At 33.8% G+C, this 14,192-nt stretch overlaps 1 protein-coding gene across 1 annotated transcript in view; it reads left to right on the forward strand.

Annotated features, from left to right (window-relative positions):
- The window catches only part of LOC145692570 (inter-alpha-trypsin inhibitor heavy chain H4-like), an 83,411-nt gene that overhangs the window by 58,033 nt on the left and 11,186 nt on the right, over window positions 1-14,192 (forward strand). Inside the window, exons 6-8 of the mRNA XM_081767880.1 lie at window positions 9-187; window positions 9,281-9,481; window positions 13,881-14,037. Of these exons, the coding sequence (XP_081624006.1) occupies window positions 9-187; window positions 9,281-9,481; window positions 13,881-14,037 (537 nt within the window). The remainder of the gene's footprint in view (window positions 1-8; window positions 188-9,280; window positions 9,482-13,880; window positions 14,038-14,192) is intronic.

Genomic DNA, 14,192 nt, shown 5'->3' on the forward strand with positions numbered 1-14,192 from the left:
AATTTCAGCTTCAAATCTTGTTGCAATTGTATATCGCCAATCGCCAAAGGAAATTCAGGTAGTGTTTAACCCGACCCAAAGTGAACAAATCAATCTCGCACGGGTTTATAGTTTACCATTAGGATCACTGGGTCAATTTATAATTCAGTACGATGTTGCCAGGAGCTCAGACGGAGGAGAAGCTTTAGTAAGTAGCTGGATAGCGACAGTTTTATCTTATGTTCCTTTCATGTAAAAATACAGATATATGTATATAGGGTTATTACAAATGATTGACCGATTTCATAAATTCACTGCAGATTTATTATTGTCAAAAATTTTGCAGATATATTTAAAAACTCAAAAAGCTTTTAGTGACATATCACAAATTCAATATAAGTTCTCCCTTGCAATTCTGCAAATATCAAGTCAATAATCAAGTTCTTCCACATTCGGTGCAGCATGTCCCTATCAATCCGTTGGAGAGCACTGTTGAAAAGAGCTCTCAATTGTGTTAGGTTTGTTGGTAGAGGACGAGTAAACACTGTATTTTTCACCTAACTTCATACCAAAAGGTCGCATGGGGTGAGATCCGGAGAGCGCGGAGGCCATGATACGAATTACTGATACGAATTACTGATCCCCACCATGACAGTCTGTTCAGTCACTCTTGGCTGACTACCTAATTTTTCCTTACAGAGATGTCCTGAATTGCTCATAAAACTCCAAATGACCAAAGCAGTATATTATCTTAAAATATACATACTGCTTTGGTCAGTTGAAGTTTTATCAGAAAATCTTGAATTTTCCAAAGCTGTAATGAATAATTAACAGGTATCCTGAAGCTGCAAACTCTGCATATCTTTGCCAATTGAACTTGGCACTTGGTGGATCTTTGTTTAACTTCGTTCGGAAGTGTCGTTACACTGTTAGGACAGACTGATGTAAATGAAACTTGAAGACAACATTAAGCTTTCTATGTGCCTGTAGCCATCTTGAATAAATGCTCACTGCTGCGCTCTCGTCGCATAAATCAGAAGTAAAACTATAATAAAAATAAACTTTTTGAGTTTGTCAATATGTGTGCAAAGTTTTGTGACAATAGGTTCAATATTAAAGCTCCAGTAAATTTATGAAATTGTGTTAATCATTTGTAATAATCCGAAATATATCAGTAACAATCACGTTTCGTTTTTAAAAAAAGTTGTTTCAATATGTGCAGATGAGGAGTGTATTTCCAAAATATGCTAAATCCAAAAGTGTCCGATTTTGAATTTAATATGGAAGAGTATACTTTGTATCCTCTTACGTTAAATTTTGTAATTATTTTTTTGTCAAAACACGTTATTTTCTGTGGTAAATTCTGTTTGAAATATCACTTTAGCGCCAAAACATGCTAACTACGAAAAGAATGTATTCCCTAAATATGCTATATCCAATTTCATGGCATAAAATATATGCTAGTGAGGATGACAGAAAGCAACTTATAGTTGTGTGTATGGTGCATAGAGCTAGAGCAAAGCGTTGTTTTCAAGAATTGAATCGTAGGCCAGATAACACAAGTGCCGTAAATTTCAACTTTATCCAAAATCAACCTCTTGCGTAGATCTCAATCGGACAGGTTTATTACTCACAACTGTGGTATTACATCTTCGGTGTGGTTTTGCATGATAAGGATGGCTAGCTTAAGAAAGAAAATGTGGACGTGGCTGCAATAAAATTATATTATATTTGTCACATTTTCTTAACAGAGTGTTCACTCCAATTAGTTTGGAAGGAATTACAGGTCTGCGTTTCTTCTTCAATTCGTGCACAGGTCAAAACAAGAATTACGCAATGTTACTGATTTTGATGCGCTTCTGTCATAAGAAAACCTTACAGTTTGAAAAGTACTTTCCGATGCGGAGTTATTCTTATATGTCCGTTGATAGGATATTCAGGCAAGTTGAAAAACGTTTAAGAAGTATTGAAACAATGGTGCAGCCTGCAGAATATGATTTAAAAAAATGAAATCTTTAAGTTTTACGTCCCACGGTTATGCCGGTTAGGCTAAAGGAGACGGTGATGATGAGAGATGAGTGAAACGGTGGAATGAAGAAAGTGGGAGTAAACGGGAGAACCCCGAGAAAACCCACGAGCACGGTGTTTGTCCACCACAAAGTTCACTTGGTGGGGTCTGGGATCGAACCCGGGACCCCAAGCACCAGAGGTGAACGCTCTACCACTGAGCCACCGCGCCCCCTAGAATATGATAAAGTTTTATCAGAAATTGGTACCCTTCATATTGTTGGGAAAACCGTAATGGTACAACAATGGAAAGATTGTACACATGAAGTTCTGAAGAGTAACAAGGTTTCAGCATCACAAATGCAAGAGTACTGTCGTTGGATGATCCATCACACAATGTAATAAGCTTCAAACCCTTGTATTCTATCGCAAGTACTGAACAAGTTAGGGATGTAAAAAATTTGTTACAAGAAATGGGTCTTGTGTGGGACACAATGGGTTACTACAAGGACTGTCTTAAATTTTGTAACGAGAATGCAGATGACAATGTTGATTCTATATTGAAGAGGAGTAACGCAGGGAAGTGCGGAGAATGATATCTATTCAACATCTGAAAGAAATTATTATATTACAAAACCTGTTTTAGAGTATTGTGTTACGGAGCGTTCATGTAAAGGATTTTTTTTTTAAAAATAATTCTCATTTAAATGATATGTATACCCTACATTAATATGCCACACGGGAAATAAGAATGCATACCACATTAAACAACAACAAGTTTTTGTTTCGGTATGCATTCCATACATTTTATAACTTTGTTTAAAGAATTACAGTCTTTGTGAAGTCATAGTTCAATATTTCGCCTCTTTAGTGTTAAAATATACTAAATCCTCAAATATTGTCTTCAAAACATGCTAAACGCTAAGTTTGTTACAAAAACATGCTATGCACCAACTAAACCGTTTCATTGCCCTAAATTCTAAATCTTTGACAGGTTTAAAATTTTGCCAGCATAAATCTCTTTCTAGAGTCTATAAGTGTGTTTTTTTTTTTTTTTTTCGAATCATTGAGATACTGTTTCAATGTAAAAGAATATATTTTTTGCCCTTTCTGAAAAATTCTACCAAACGGACTTAGCATGTTTTGGAAATACATTCCTAAGTTGTTTAAGCATTACAGTTTATTTTTTTCTAATATAAAAGAGTGTCAGCATAAGCAGATGATATACCGGGATAGTATGAAGATTAGGATGAATCGTGAACAAACTGAGGAATATATAAATAAGTAAGTATTGTTTTATTTTAAACAATTAAATGTTTTAATTAAACAAGATTTTGACCTATATTGAATATAAAATGAGTTATTTCAGTTTAATGTTACACGATTATGCCCTTTAGGCTAAGGGAGGAAACAGGAGAATCCCCAAGAAAACCCACGGACACGGTGTTGTCCACAACGAACTTACTTGGGTGGAGATCGAAGCAGGGTTCCCAGAGGTAAGCGTTCTGCCACTGAGACACCGCGCCACCCTTAACCTATAGTGTATATTGGGCCAAAGCCTTAAGTGCAATGACTCGTAGAGGAAGTTCGGGTATTATGGAATAATCGGCTAATATGGAATACCTCATTATCTAGCCTGTGAAGTGTTGCTTCCAAGCGGAGAGGAAAGAAACTACTACATCGCTTTCCTATGATGCTCTCCAGTCAGTCTCCTTGTGATTGTGACATTTGTTTTGTGGGTAGACTAGAAAATCTGATTTCTTATTCGTGAAAACTTTTACAGGTAAGTGTTTTACAACCTGTAGTTTCATATTGAAATGTAATAGAACAACAATTCTTTGTTTACTATGACGTTGGATATAGAGAGTGGTAGTTTGATAAGCGCCTTTATTCTATACGCTTTCAAATGCGTTTAATAGATATTTCGTGTCCAATGTGGCGTGGAGGGCAATATGGAATACCCGCAAGAAAAGCATGGTATTCCGTATTCCGTATGGTATTCCGATTACAAACATATCTATCGGCATTTTACAATTAAACATATATTTATGATGACAACAATGCTAAGTGTATTTTGTATTACAGCAAACTTTCTGATGATACTTTCTGAGGACACAATGACTGTGCCGATCCTGAAGCGGAGTATTATGTTTATAACTTTTGCAAGTCATCACATTCAGTTGTGGCTTGGCATTCAGAATTTTCATACATTGTCACTGTATTCATTGTATGTTGAACAGAAAACTCATTTCTTTTCTATATAGCATTTGTATTCCATATTATCCGGCGATTTCATATTACCCTCCAAAATGTTTTCTTTACAAATTATAAATTTTGCCCACCCCTGCAACGAAACTTCTTTATCAAGATACGCATAAATAAAGTCAAATATGTAACGCGTATACTTGTTTTACTTTTTGTTTCAATATGCAATTATTAACTGAGTTAGAAGCAAAACAAAAATGGCATTCCATAATACCCGAACTTCCTCTAATACAAATATTTTACTACGAGCCTAGTCAAGTAAGGATGTTTGGTAAAACAAACAATCGAAATAACTGGTTGCGGATTAAAGTGTAGCGCCATTAAAAATGAAACAGTGTTGAGAAACGTTTGATTAGAGGAAGGCGTTGTACCTTTGAAACAATGTACCTTTGAACACCTGTGCTTTTCTCGAATTCAGAGCTATCTAGCTGCAGTGATTAAAATTCATTTGAAAGATTAAATGAAAAAAAAACACTACAAACGCGTTGTTGCTGTTGTTTGCTGAATGTTGTGTCGAGTAATGTTCCTTTTAATTTTTTCACCCCCAAAACGAAGATTTTTTGTAGTTACCTTTTGAGTTTTGTGCTCTTCGGTTTTCGCAACTTGTAATATTTATTTGTCCAAACTTGGGGTAGAATCATTGATGAATATAGTAATATTTTTAGTTTTAACTTCTGTTCAATATTTAAGCTAGTGGAGAACATTTTTTCATAATGGTGACCCTCTTGTACCTATGAACATTAATGCATCGTGTACCTTTGAACGATAAATAATACTGTTTAAAGCTACACAATGTAAGTAGTTAAAACAATTGATATATTTTATATAGGTTAGGTTAGGATATAAAGTTTATTAATTATAATTTTAAGTAGTTTCTATATATTCGCTTATTATATAACATAATGTTGAGTTGTATATGCTCAACTTTATTGGTTACAAGTTTTTGTTAGAATTTCTCTTCAATTTTTAATTTAATTAATAAAATGTTAATTCTGGGGAGCTTTTTGTAGCTAAACCTTTTATTGCAACTTATAACTGTTAATATTTGTGGCTCCTTTTTATATTATTGCTGCAGAAACATTGTAATTATCACTGTTCAAAGGTACAAGAGGGTCTGTTCAATGGTACACGACCATAATGTACCTGTGAACAAAACGGATTTGTTCTTATTTTATCTTATAAAAGCTATTGTAATTATGTAACACGTTTAAAAGCAGCGTTACCAATGTGTGTGTAATTGCACAAAATGTGTGCAATTTTGCCCTGTTTGTGCATTTTGTGTGTAATGCCAATCTGTGTGCATTTTGTGTGTAATTTGGCACAATTAAAAATTTTGATCATTGATGATTTTTACGAAGTTCCTTTCATTCAAATATTCATTATTTCCACCATTTTTTTTTCTGAAAATTGCTGCCTTCTAAAAACTACGAGCTCCAACGCCTGACTACAGGCCAGCGCAATAAAACCACAGAGAAAACAACAAGTTATTTGTTATTATTGTTAATCTCTTATTATTTTCTCTATAGTATGATAAAACCTATCTTACTTCCTTGGTACCTCACTTATTGTTTTTCAGAGGCGGGTGTCATGACATCCCCAAGCAAAGACGCTTTGTTCAAGCAAGCAATGTGAATGAATGTTGACCCTCGATATTGGCCAAAACATGAGGCGGAGGTGGTAAGAAGTCTTGTCTCTTCTCACCACTTGTGAAGAAAATGCCATTTTGCAAACAGATGAACGGCAGAGTGGCCGATGTCCAATTAAAAACATTAAGTACGTTGAAAGCAATGGCGCAGACTTTCCAAGATTTATGTGGGTGCATATCAATGGCGGGTCATATTAGCTTATATGTTTTCAGGGAAGTCTCGATGTTTGATTGATTTACTTTTAGTTAAAATATTTTATGAACATTGTCATAAAGGCCTGAGCTGTGAAAAAGTAAAATATAGCGGTACTATAAGAATAAATTGGGGCTGCCTTAGCTCAGTCGGTAACACGACTGATTTAAACGCAAGAGAAACTGGTTCAAACCCGGGTTCAAGCTAAAAATCGTGTGGGGATCAGGTGACGGTTTTACAATAATAATAATAATAATAATAATAATAATAATAATAATAGTAAATCAAACGCTGAATCCTTGAACAATGGCTGGTCAATGTACACTCATGTTCAAAATAATTGTCGCATATCTATAACGGTCGTGTTGTGCGAATATAATTGGATAATAAACTCGCAAGGTACAGTACTTCTAGTACTGTTACTATGTGTATAATCGGGAAATGTATATTTGTGCTAAATTTCATAGAAAAAAATATAAATACGAAAATTAGAATGAGTACATCAAAATGTTGCTAATTGGACAAGAAAAGTTTTTTCGTTATATTGTTCTTATTTACAGATCTTTTGACATGAAATTTACCACATACATGTCTCTGCCGATTACGTCAAAAGACATAATATACATATACATAGTGAACAAACTCCATGGCTCTGGATAAGTAGAGTAACAAATAAAACACAGTTCTGTCCAGAGCAGAATGAAATATATTAAAAACTATACTTACAATGTGTTACAGTTTCAAGGACCTAACGTCCTCTTCATCAGACAGAAACACTGAGAAAAGACATGTGACACCAGATCTGCTGTCACCTGTCTTTTCTTAGTGTTTGTGTCTGATGAAGAGGACGTTAGGTCCTTGAAACTGTAACACATTGTAAGTATAGTTTTTAATATATTTCATTCTGCTCTGGTCAGAACTGTGTTTTATTTGTTACATATACATAGGTAGTTATGTATTGTGTAATGCTATGTGCACTGTCTTACAGCTTGTGTGTAAAATTGTGCAATTTGGACTGAAGGTGTGTGTAATTTTGCTTGCAGTGTCTGGCAACACTGTTTAAAAGTCATCCTATCTGATAGCAAAGAGATGACACTTCAAATGTACGACTAAAATTGGGGGAAAAGTGCTGAATATTAGCACCAAAATTTCGAAGACTCTAAAAGTGATCACAGGTACAACGCCTTCCCCTACACTTAGGCGTATGTGTGTGCGTTTTCGTTCTATTTTTTCTATTATTATGTTGTCTGGTAAATAAGCAACTAACAAATATAGAAATATAGCCTCTCACAGCGGTTATTTATGTCACAGATTCAAAGTTTCAATTCTAACCCTCTCCGCAGCGCTAGTCGACTTTGGTTGAACGTATTATAGTGGTTCGTGTTCCATTTAATCTGTACATCTACATCTCATTTATCCTCAGTGTTAAAAAGAGGCACTATGTAGAATTCAGTATAAACAAATATCAAATTTACTTATAGAGTAAGAGGTGAATGGTAGAATAGTCATAAGCTGCTTACTTCTGATCCAAATGACCTTTAGCTCAACTTCAAGTTATAGAAGTTTGTGAACAAATCATGTCCGGGAATTTCTTCGGTGCTCTTCAACTGTATTATTCTACAACATCCGTACTTCGTTTTGCCTAAAAGACAGAAATCTCATGGTATATTTTTCCTCTAATCTTTGGATTTTTAATCAGATGTTTCCCAGATGTATTCGGTTCCTTCCGCTCTTAATGCATTATAACAGGACTTTTTGAGAGTGCCCCATATCAGGACATATGCGTACCTAAGAACATACATAGATCATATTCCATACGTCATGCATAAAGACATTTTAAGTTCACGAATCAATTCTTCATGTAAAGGCTTTTACAACTGATGACAAACCCAAAATTCAAATACGAGTGTATTTCCAAAAGTTTCCAGTATGACAGTAAAATATTGTACCACTGGTAATGTCATTCATTGCGTAAACTAAAAGTGTAATATATCTGTTTCCAGCATGACAATAAAATATTACGCCACTAATAATAAGGCATTCATTGCATATACTAGAAGACATGATGTATCTGTTTCCACCATGACAATAAAATATTGCAGCATTAGTAATAAATAATCAATTCCTTGCATATCCTGGAACATATAATATATCTGTTTCCAGCATTACAGTGAAATATTGCGCCGTTAGTAATAAGCCTTTCATGGCATATACTTTAAGATATGATGTATCTGCTTCCAGCATGACAGTGAAATATGGCGCCACTGGTAAGAAACAATTCATGGTATATCTGGAATATATTATGTATCTGTTTCCAGCATGACAATGACATATTCCTCTACTAGTAATAAGCCATTCATGAGATATACTGGAAAATGATGTATTATTTTATAGCATGACAATGAAATATTGCGCCACTGGTAATAAGCTATTCATGGCATATATTGGAAGGTATGATGTATCTGTTTTTAACATAAGGATGAAATATTGCGCCACCGGTAATAAGCCATTTATAGCATATACTGGAACATATGATGTATCTGTTTCCAGCATGAAAATGACATATTCCTCTACTAGTAATATGCCATTCATTACATATACTGGAAAATCATGTATAAGTTTACAGCATGACAATGAAATATTGCGCCACTGGTAATAAGCTATTCATGGCCTATATTGGAAGATATGATGTATCTGTTTTTAACATGAGGATGAAATATTGCGCCACCGGTAATAAGCCATTTATGGCATATACTGAAAGATATGATGTATCTGTTACCAGCATTACAGTGAAATATTGCGCTACTGGTAATAAGCCATTCATGGTATATACAGGAAGACATAATGTATTTGTTTCCAGCATTACAGTGAAAACTTGCACCTTTGGTAATAAGCCATCCAAGTCAGATACTGAAATACATTATGTACCTGTTTCCAGCAAAAGAATGAAATATTGCGCTACTGGTAACAAACCAGTCATGGCCTATACTAACATGGTAACAAACCAGTTTGGGAAAGCCATTGCTAATCTATAGAGAAATAGATGCATAGTTATGTCAATACATTAATTCAAAATTATTAATATTACTTAACCAAATGATTGTTATTCATTTTTTAAAGAAAAAATATCTTGTGGACAAGACGCTATGAGCTGAAACTTAAAACTTCCAAATTTCTGATTTGTGTTACAGGTTGACCGAGAAAATTTTGTTCACTTCTTTTCACCACCTGGACTGAATCCGTTTAATATCCACGTAATATTTCTTGTAGATGTGAGCAAATCCATGGCTGGAAAAAGATTTATAGTTATGAAAAAGGCAATATTATATGTCTTAGGCATGTTAAGCAGAGATGACTATTTTAATATAGTTAAATTTTCAACAAATGCAGTGGTAAGTACCTATGTATTATTATATGTGGATTAACCATAAATTACGTATATAGGCTATGATTAAGCTAATAACATTTTCAGCTGAATAGGCTAGCAGCAAGGAAACTAATGAACAAGATAGCATCTCTCTTGTTACTGCTGTTATTCCGTAAAAAAAAAAAATACAAAAACTCAATTTAGTTTAGTTCAAAAAGGTTGTGGCTCCTGATCCAAAAAATTCAATATATTTCATTCAATCAAACATTTTCTTGTACGCTTCATATTTTGAGAACTAAATAAAGTGTAGCCAAACGCAAACTAGCAATTTACTCAGTATGACGTACTTATTACGTAACAATGTCAAAACTCAATTTAGAGGCTGTTCAAAAATGTTGTGGCCCCTTGTTATGTAGTCAAAAAATGGAATTGTGCCAATGAAGATTTATGATGTGTTAGGCATAACAAGCACAACTTAATTAACTATGTGAATTTATTAACCAAGTACTTACATTTTTCAACCTAACACCCCTAATCCCAAATATCAATTTATTTCATTCAATCAAACATTTTCTTGTACGCCCCATATTTTGAGAACTACATATATTATAGCAAAACCAAAACTAACAATTTATTAAGTATAATGTGCTTATTCCATTTAAAAAATACGAAAACTCAATTTAGGGGCTGTTCAAAAATGTTGTGGCCCCCGATCCAAAAAATTCAATATATTTCATTCAACCAAACATTTTCTTGTACGCCCCAATTTTTAGAACTACATATAGTGTAGCTAAACTGAAGCTATCACTTAACTCAGTGTGATCTGCTTATTCCGTAAAAAAAATATGAAAACTCGATTTAGGGGCCTTTCAAAAAATGTATGGCCCCTGATCCACAAAATTCAATATATTTCATTCAATCAAACATTTTCTTGTACGACCCATATTTTGAGAACTACATATAATGTAGCCAAACCTAAACTAACAATTTACTCGGTATAACGTGCGTATTCCGTAAAAGATGTGAAAACTCGTTTTAACACCCGTTTGAAAATTGTAGGGCCCCTGATCAAAAAAAAATATATATATGTATTCTTCAATCAAAATTTCCTTCTCGATCCACTAATTATTGGCCAAGATTTTAATCTTTTGATCCATAATTTGGATCATTCGTAAAATTCTTGGCGAAGATCGCAATCTTTTGATCCATTTCTGGTTCATTCCTAAAATTCTTGTTTATTAGACCTATTATTTGTCAATATATAACTATTGAAATTAATATGAGTGTGTAGCAAATAGACAAGTTGTTAACACTTGTAACGTATTTGGTATTATTGTTAATATGGACAATATTGAATTCGGTTTAATTTGTTACACACCCCTGTTTCATATAAGTTACTCATTTTAATCCTAAAATTACTATTTCTTGTTACACCATCTCATAACTACACCGATTGGAATTCAGTCGTAGAGAAATACAATACAAACAAAAAATGAAATTTTAAGAGGATATTTTAAAAGTTCGCTCCTAATTAGAAATGCTTTGACTGAATATATGACTCTATTTAGGTGTTACATTTTGTAACAATGCGTATAATAAACTCACAGGATCAATAGTTTGTGAGACATTTATGAAAACTGAGGTAAACTCTTGTGCAGTATATTTTCCATACGCCCATAATGGATCTTCAAAGAATTTGCAGCCATGGAGAAGGATTACCATAAACCATAAACACGAGAATACAGTATTTACTAATTAGTAGAATCTGTAATATGAACTCTTTGAGAGTAAGCCAATACTTCTCTGTTTTAGCATCTTGGCTGAACGATCTGGTTTTGAGTTAATTTACAGGTACAGATTCAGAACAGCCGTGCAAAAATAGAAATTCTACGTAAACTGTATAAAGAAAGAGTAATGTCTAAAGCTCATGGTTCTAAGGGTTCTCAACCTAATTCCTATTGTGACCCCCATTTGATCACATCCTCTTGCCAGCGACCCCGTTATCCGGTCTGTAATAAGCTTGTGTGGAATTTTTAATATACGTATTGCGGAGATCCCACGATATTCATCTATTTCTATAATAGTAGAATTCATTTCTTGTAATAGTGGATACAGTAACTTCTCTAAAAGCGAATGGATTAAAATCAAATTTGGTCAGCTCATTTATATTACAGATATCGAATCCGATCCGTCATATTGTTTCAAAATGGAGGCCGTTTGAAAATTTTAAAACTTCATAATTCCCTTAATTTTGGGTCACATATAAAAACCAAAGTGATTTATAATTTGATTTTAAAAACTTGGACAGTTGTTTAAAAAGTTACTGAGTATTTTAATTTTCGAGAGACCGCCATTTTGAGTTAACCTCATATTGTTGTGAATTTGATACATTGTTGTGTATGTGTTAAGTATCACCAAAAACTATTAAAAGCAGCTTGTTTATATTTAAAATTTAAGAAACAAATAAAATCCCACACTAAAAGCATATATTCATTGTGGCCAACTTGGCCAACTTACTGGAAAAAAGACTATTCTCTTACGTACATACGTGTACAATTCTGCAAAGAACAACAAAAGATCCTAAACAAAAGCAATCCCTTTTATTGCCACAAGATAATTTGTCCATTGTTGATTTATCAACAAATGCAACACAGCTATTTGCAACAAATGCAACACAGGTATCTCATTGGCTTTCAATTTTAATTGTATTTCAATATACAGAGTTTTTTTTTTATTCATTTGTATTTTTGTGGTATTTCAATATGCAGTTCTCATTAGTTTGATATTGTACCTCTTTCATTTAAATTGATTTTGAAACAACTCTGCACCTGTTGAAAATGTTTAGCAGATCTATTTTTGTTGTTGTTGTTTCTTAACAGTATGTATAAAATTAAAAAAATATGCTTATCAGAGCAAAATGCAAAATAATATTTAAAAATATTTTCCGGTATTAGATTCTAATTATATTTATCTCTTCCGCTTAGCTTCGCGACCCCATGAAACTATTTGCGATCCCCAGGTTGAGAAACCCTGGTCTAAATAATTTATTTATACAATCGTTAAATCTGTAACCAAGCCTCCACAAGGACGGCGCCACATGCACTATACGTACTCCGACACCTAATATGTACTCGTCCATCCTATTTTAGACTTATAGTAACTTCAATTAGCATCGAACCTGAGACTTCGGTAACTTAATCTTTTGTGTTCCTCGCGTATCATCGTTCACCCATATCCTTGCAATTTCTGTAGGTTCCGAAAGAAATTAATCGTGATAGCACACCTATCAAAATGATTACGGTGTTCCCTCACAGAATAAGTTTATTTATTAAGTAGTGTTGAAAACATATTTTAGCCCTAATACATATGGCTACACACACATATATATATAGTGCTAGACTGATATCAATTTGCAAGCTTTTAACTTTTTTGTTCAACTTTCACTTCTAATTTTAACACTCTAATGCAGGGGTAAAAGTGAATCTGAAAAGGTGGGGGGACGGATGGTAGTGGCATGATGCCACGCCATTCCCCCTGCCTATCTTTGCACATTGTATTTCTTTAGGAACTTGGGGGACGCCATACATATTTTTTCGTAGTGTGAGGACGGCGTGCCCCCGCACTTTTACCCCTGCTCTAATGTTTTTTTCTCGTTTTTTTTTTTTTTTTTTTTTTTTTTTTTTTTTTTTTTTTTTTTTTTTTTAAGATCTGTACGTAAATGGAAGAAAATGTATGCTGTTATTGGAAAAGAACGGTACGGTACAATTTACAACTCCTCCGGTAAAGTATTTACCAAGGAGGAGAAGGAAATCCGGTTTCACTACTATTGCCAATGTAACTCTGTAGATACCGCTGGAAAAGGACTATTATTTATGTCACAATTTGCTAGTTGAAGTCACGGAGGTGCATTGCCATATTCTCCCAGCGTTTGCTATTGACAGTAATGTGGTTACAACATTCGTTCTCAAAAATAAAAAGAAACACAAAAAAATCTTGCCACTGGTCAAAAACCATATTACACAGTGACTTTCTGAAGATTGAAGGACAGACACTTCATGAATTTCATGCGAATTTTCATCTGCTCAAATCAGTAAACCGAGCGTTTTGTACGCCAAATATGATAATCACACATTCTTCGCAATACACAAAACGTTTGTCAAACTGAATACTCAAATTTATAACTTTGAATACTTTGCATGCGTTGTTCAATTATACGTATATCTAGCCATGTTAGTTTCCCATACACTACTGCGGACAGCTGTTACTGTTTAATCTCGCCAACCCAGTTAGTGTTGCCAGAACACGATTTTAAATTTGTGACGTTCTTTTTGATTTCACCTTTTAATTACGAGCACATTTTAACGATATCTTTAGAATTTATTGTAAGATACAAGTATAATAAAATAAATGCATTGTGTTTTAAGTATTGGGAACCAGGTATGCAATACGTGGATTCATCCAGAGAGCCTTATCCTTGCCATAATGGAGGAAAAGAGACTGGACGGAAAATATTCTTGGCTTCGCAGCCAAATATAACAGCAGCCAAAAATTATATTGCAAGACTGCAAATAGAAGGAGAAGGTAAGAATAAAATATAAACTTTATTCGGCATCCGTCTCTGTTTTACAATCGTTTAATTTATCTGCGGAATTATTATTTATTTATTTATTTATTTATTTATTTATTTTGGGTCATGAACCAACACTTTAATGCTTTTACTTTTCTGATATCTGCTT

The sequence above is a fragment of the Thermobia domestica genome, chromosome 8, assembly GCF_964235325.1.
Source record: "Thermobia domestica chromosome 8, izTheDome1.hap1.1, whole genome shotgun sequence".
In the NCBI taxonomy this organism is placed as follows: domain Eukaryota; kingdom Metazoa; phylum Arthropoda; class Insecta; order Zygentoma; family Lepismatidae; genus Thermobia; species Thermobia domestica.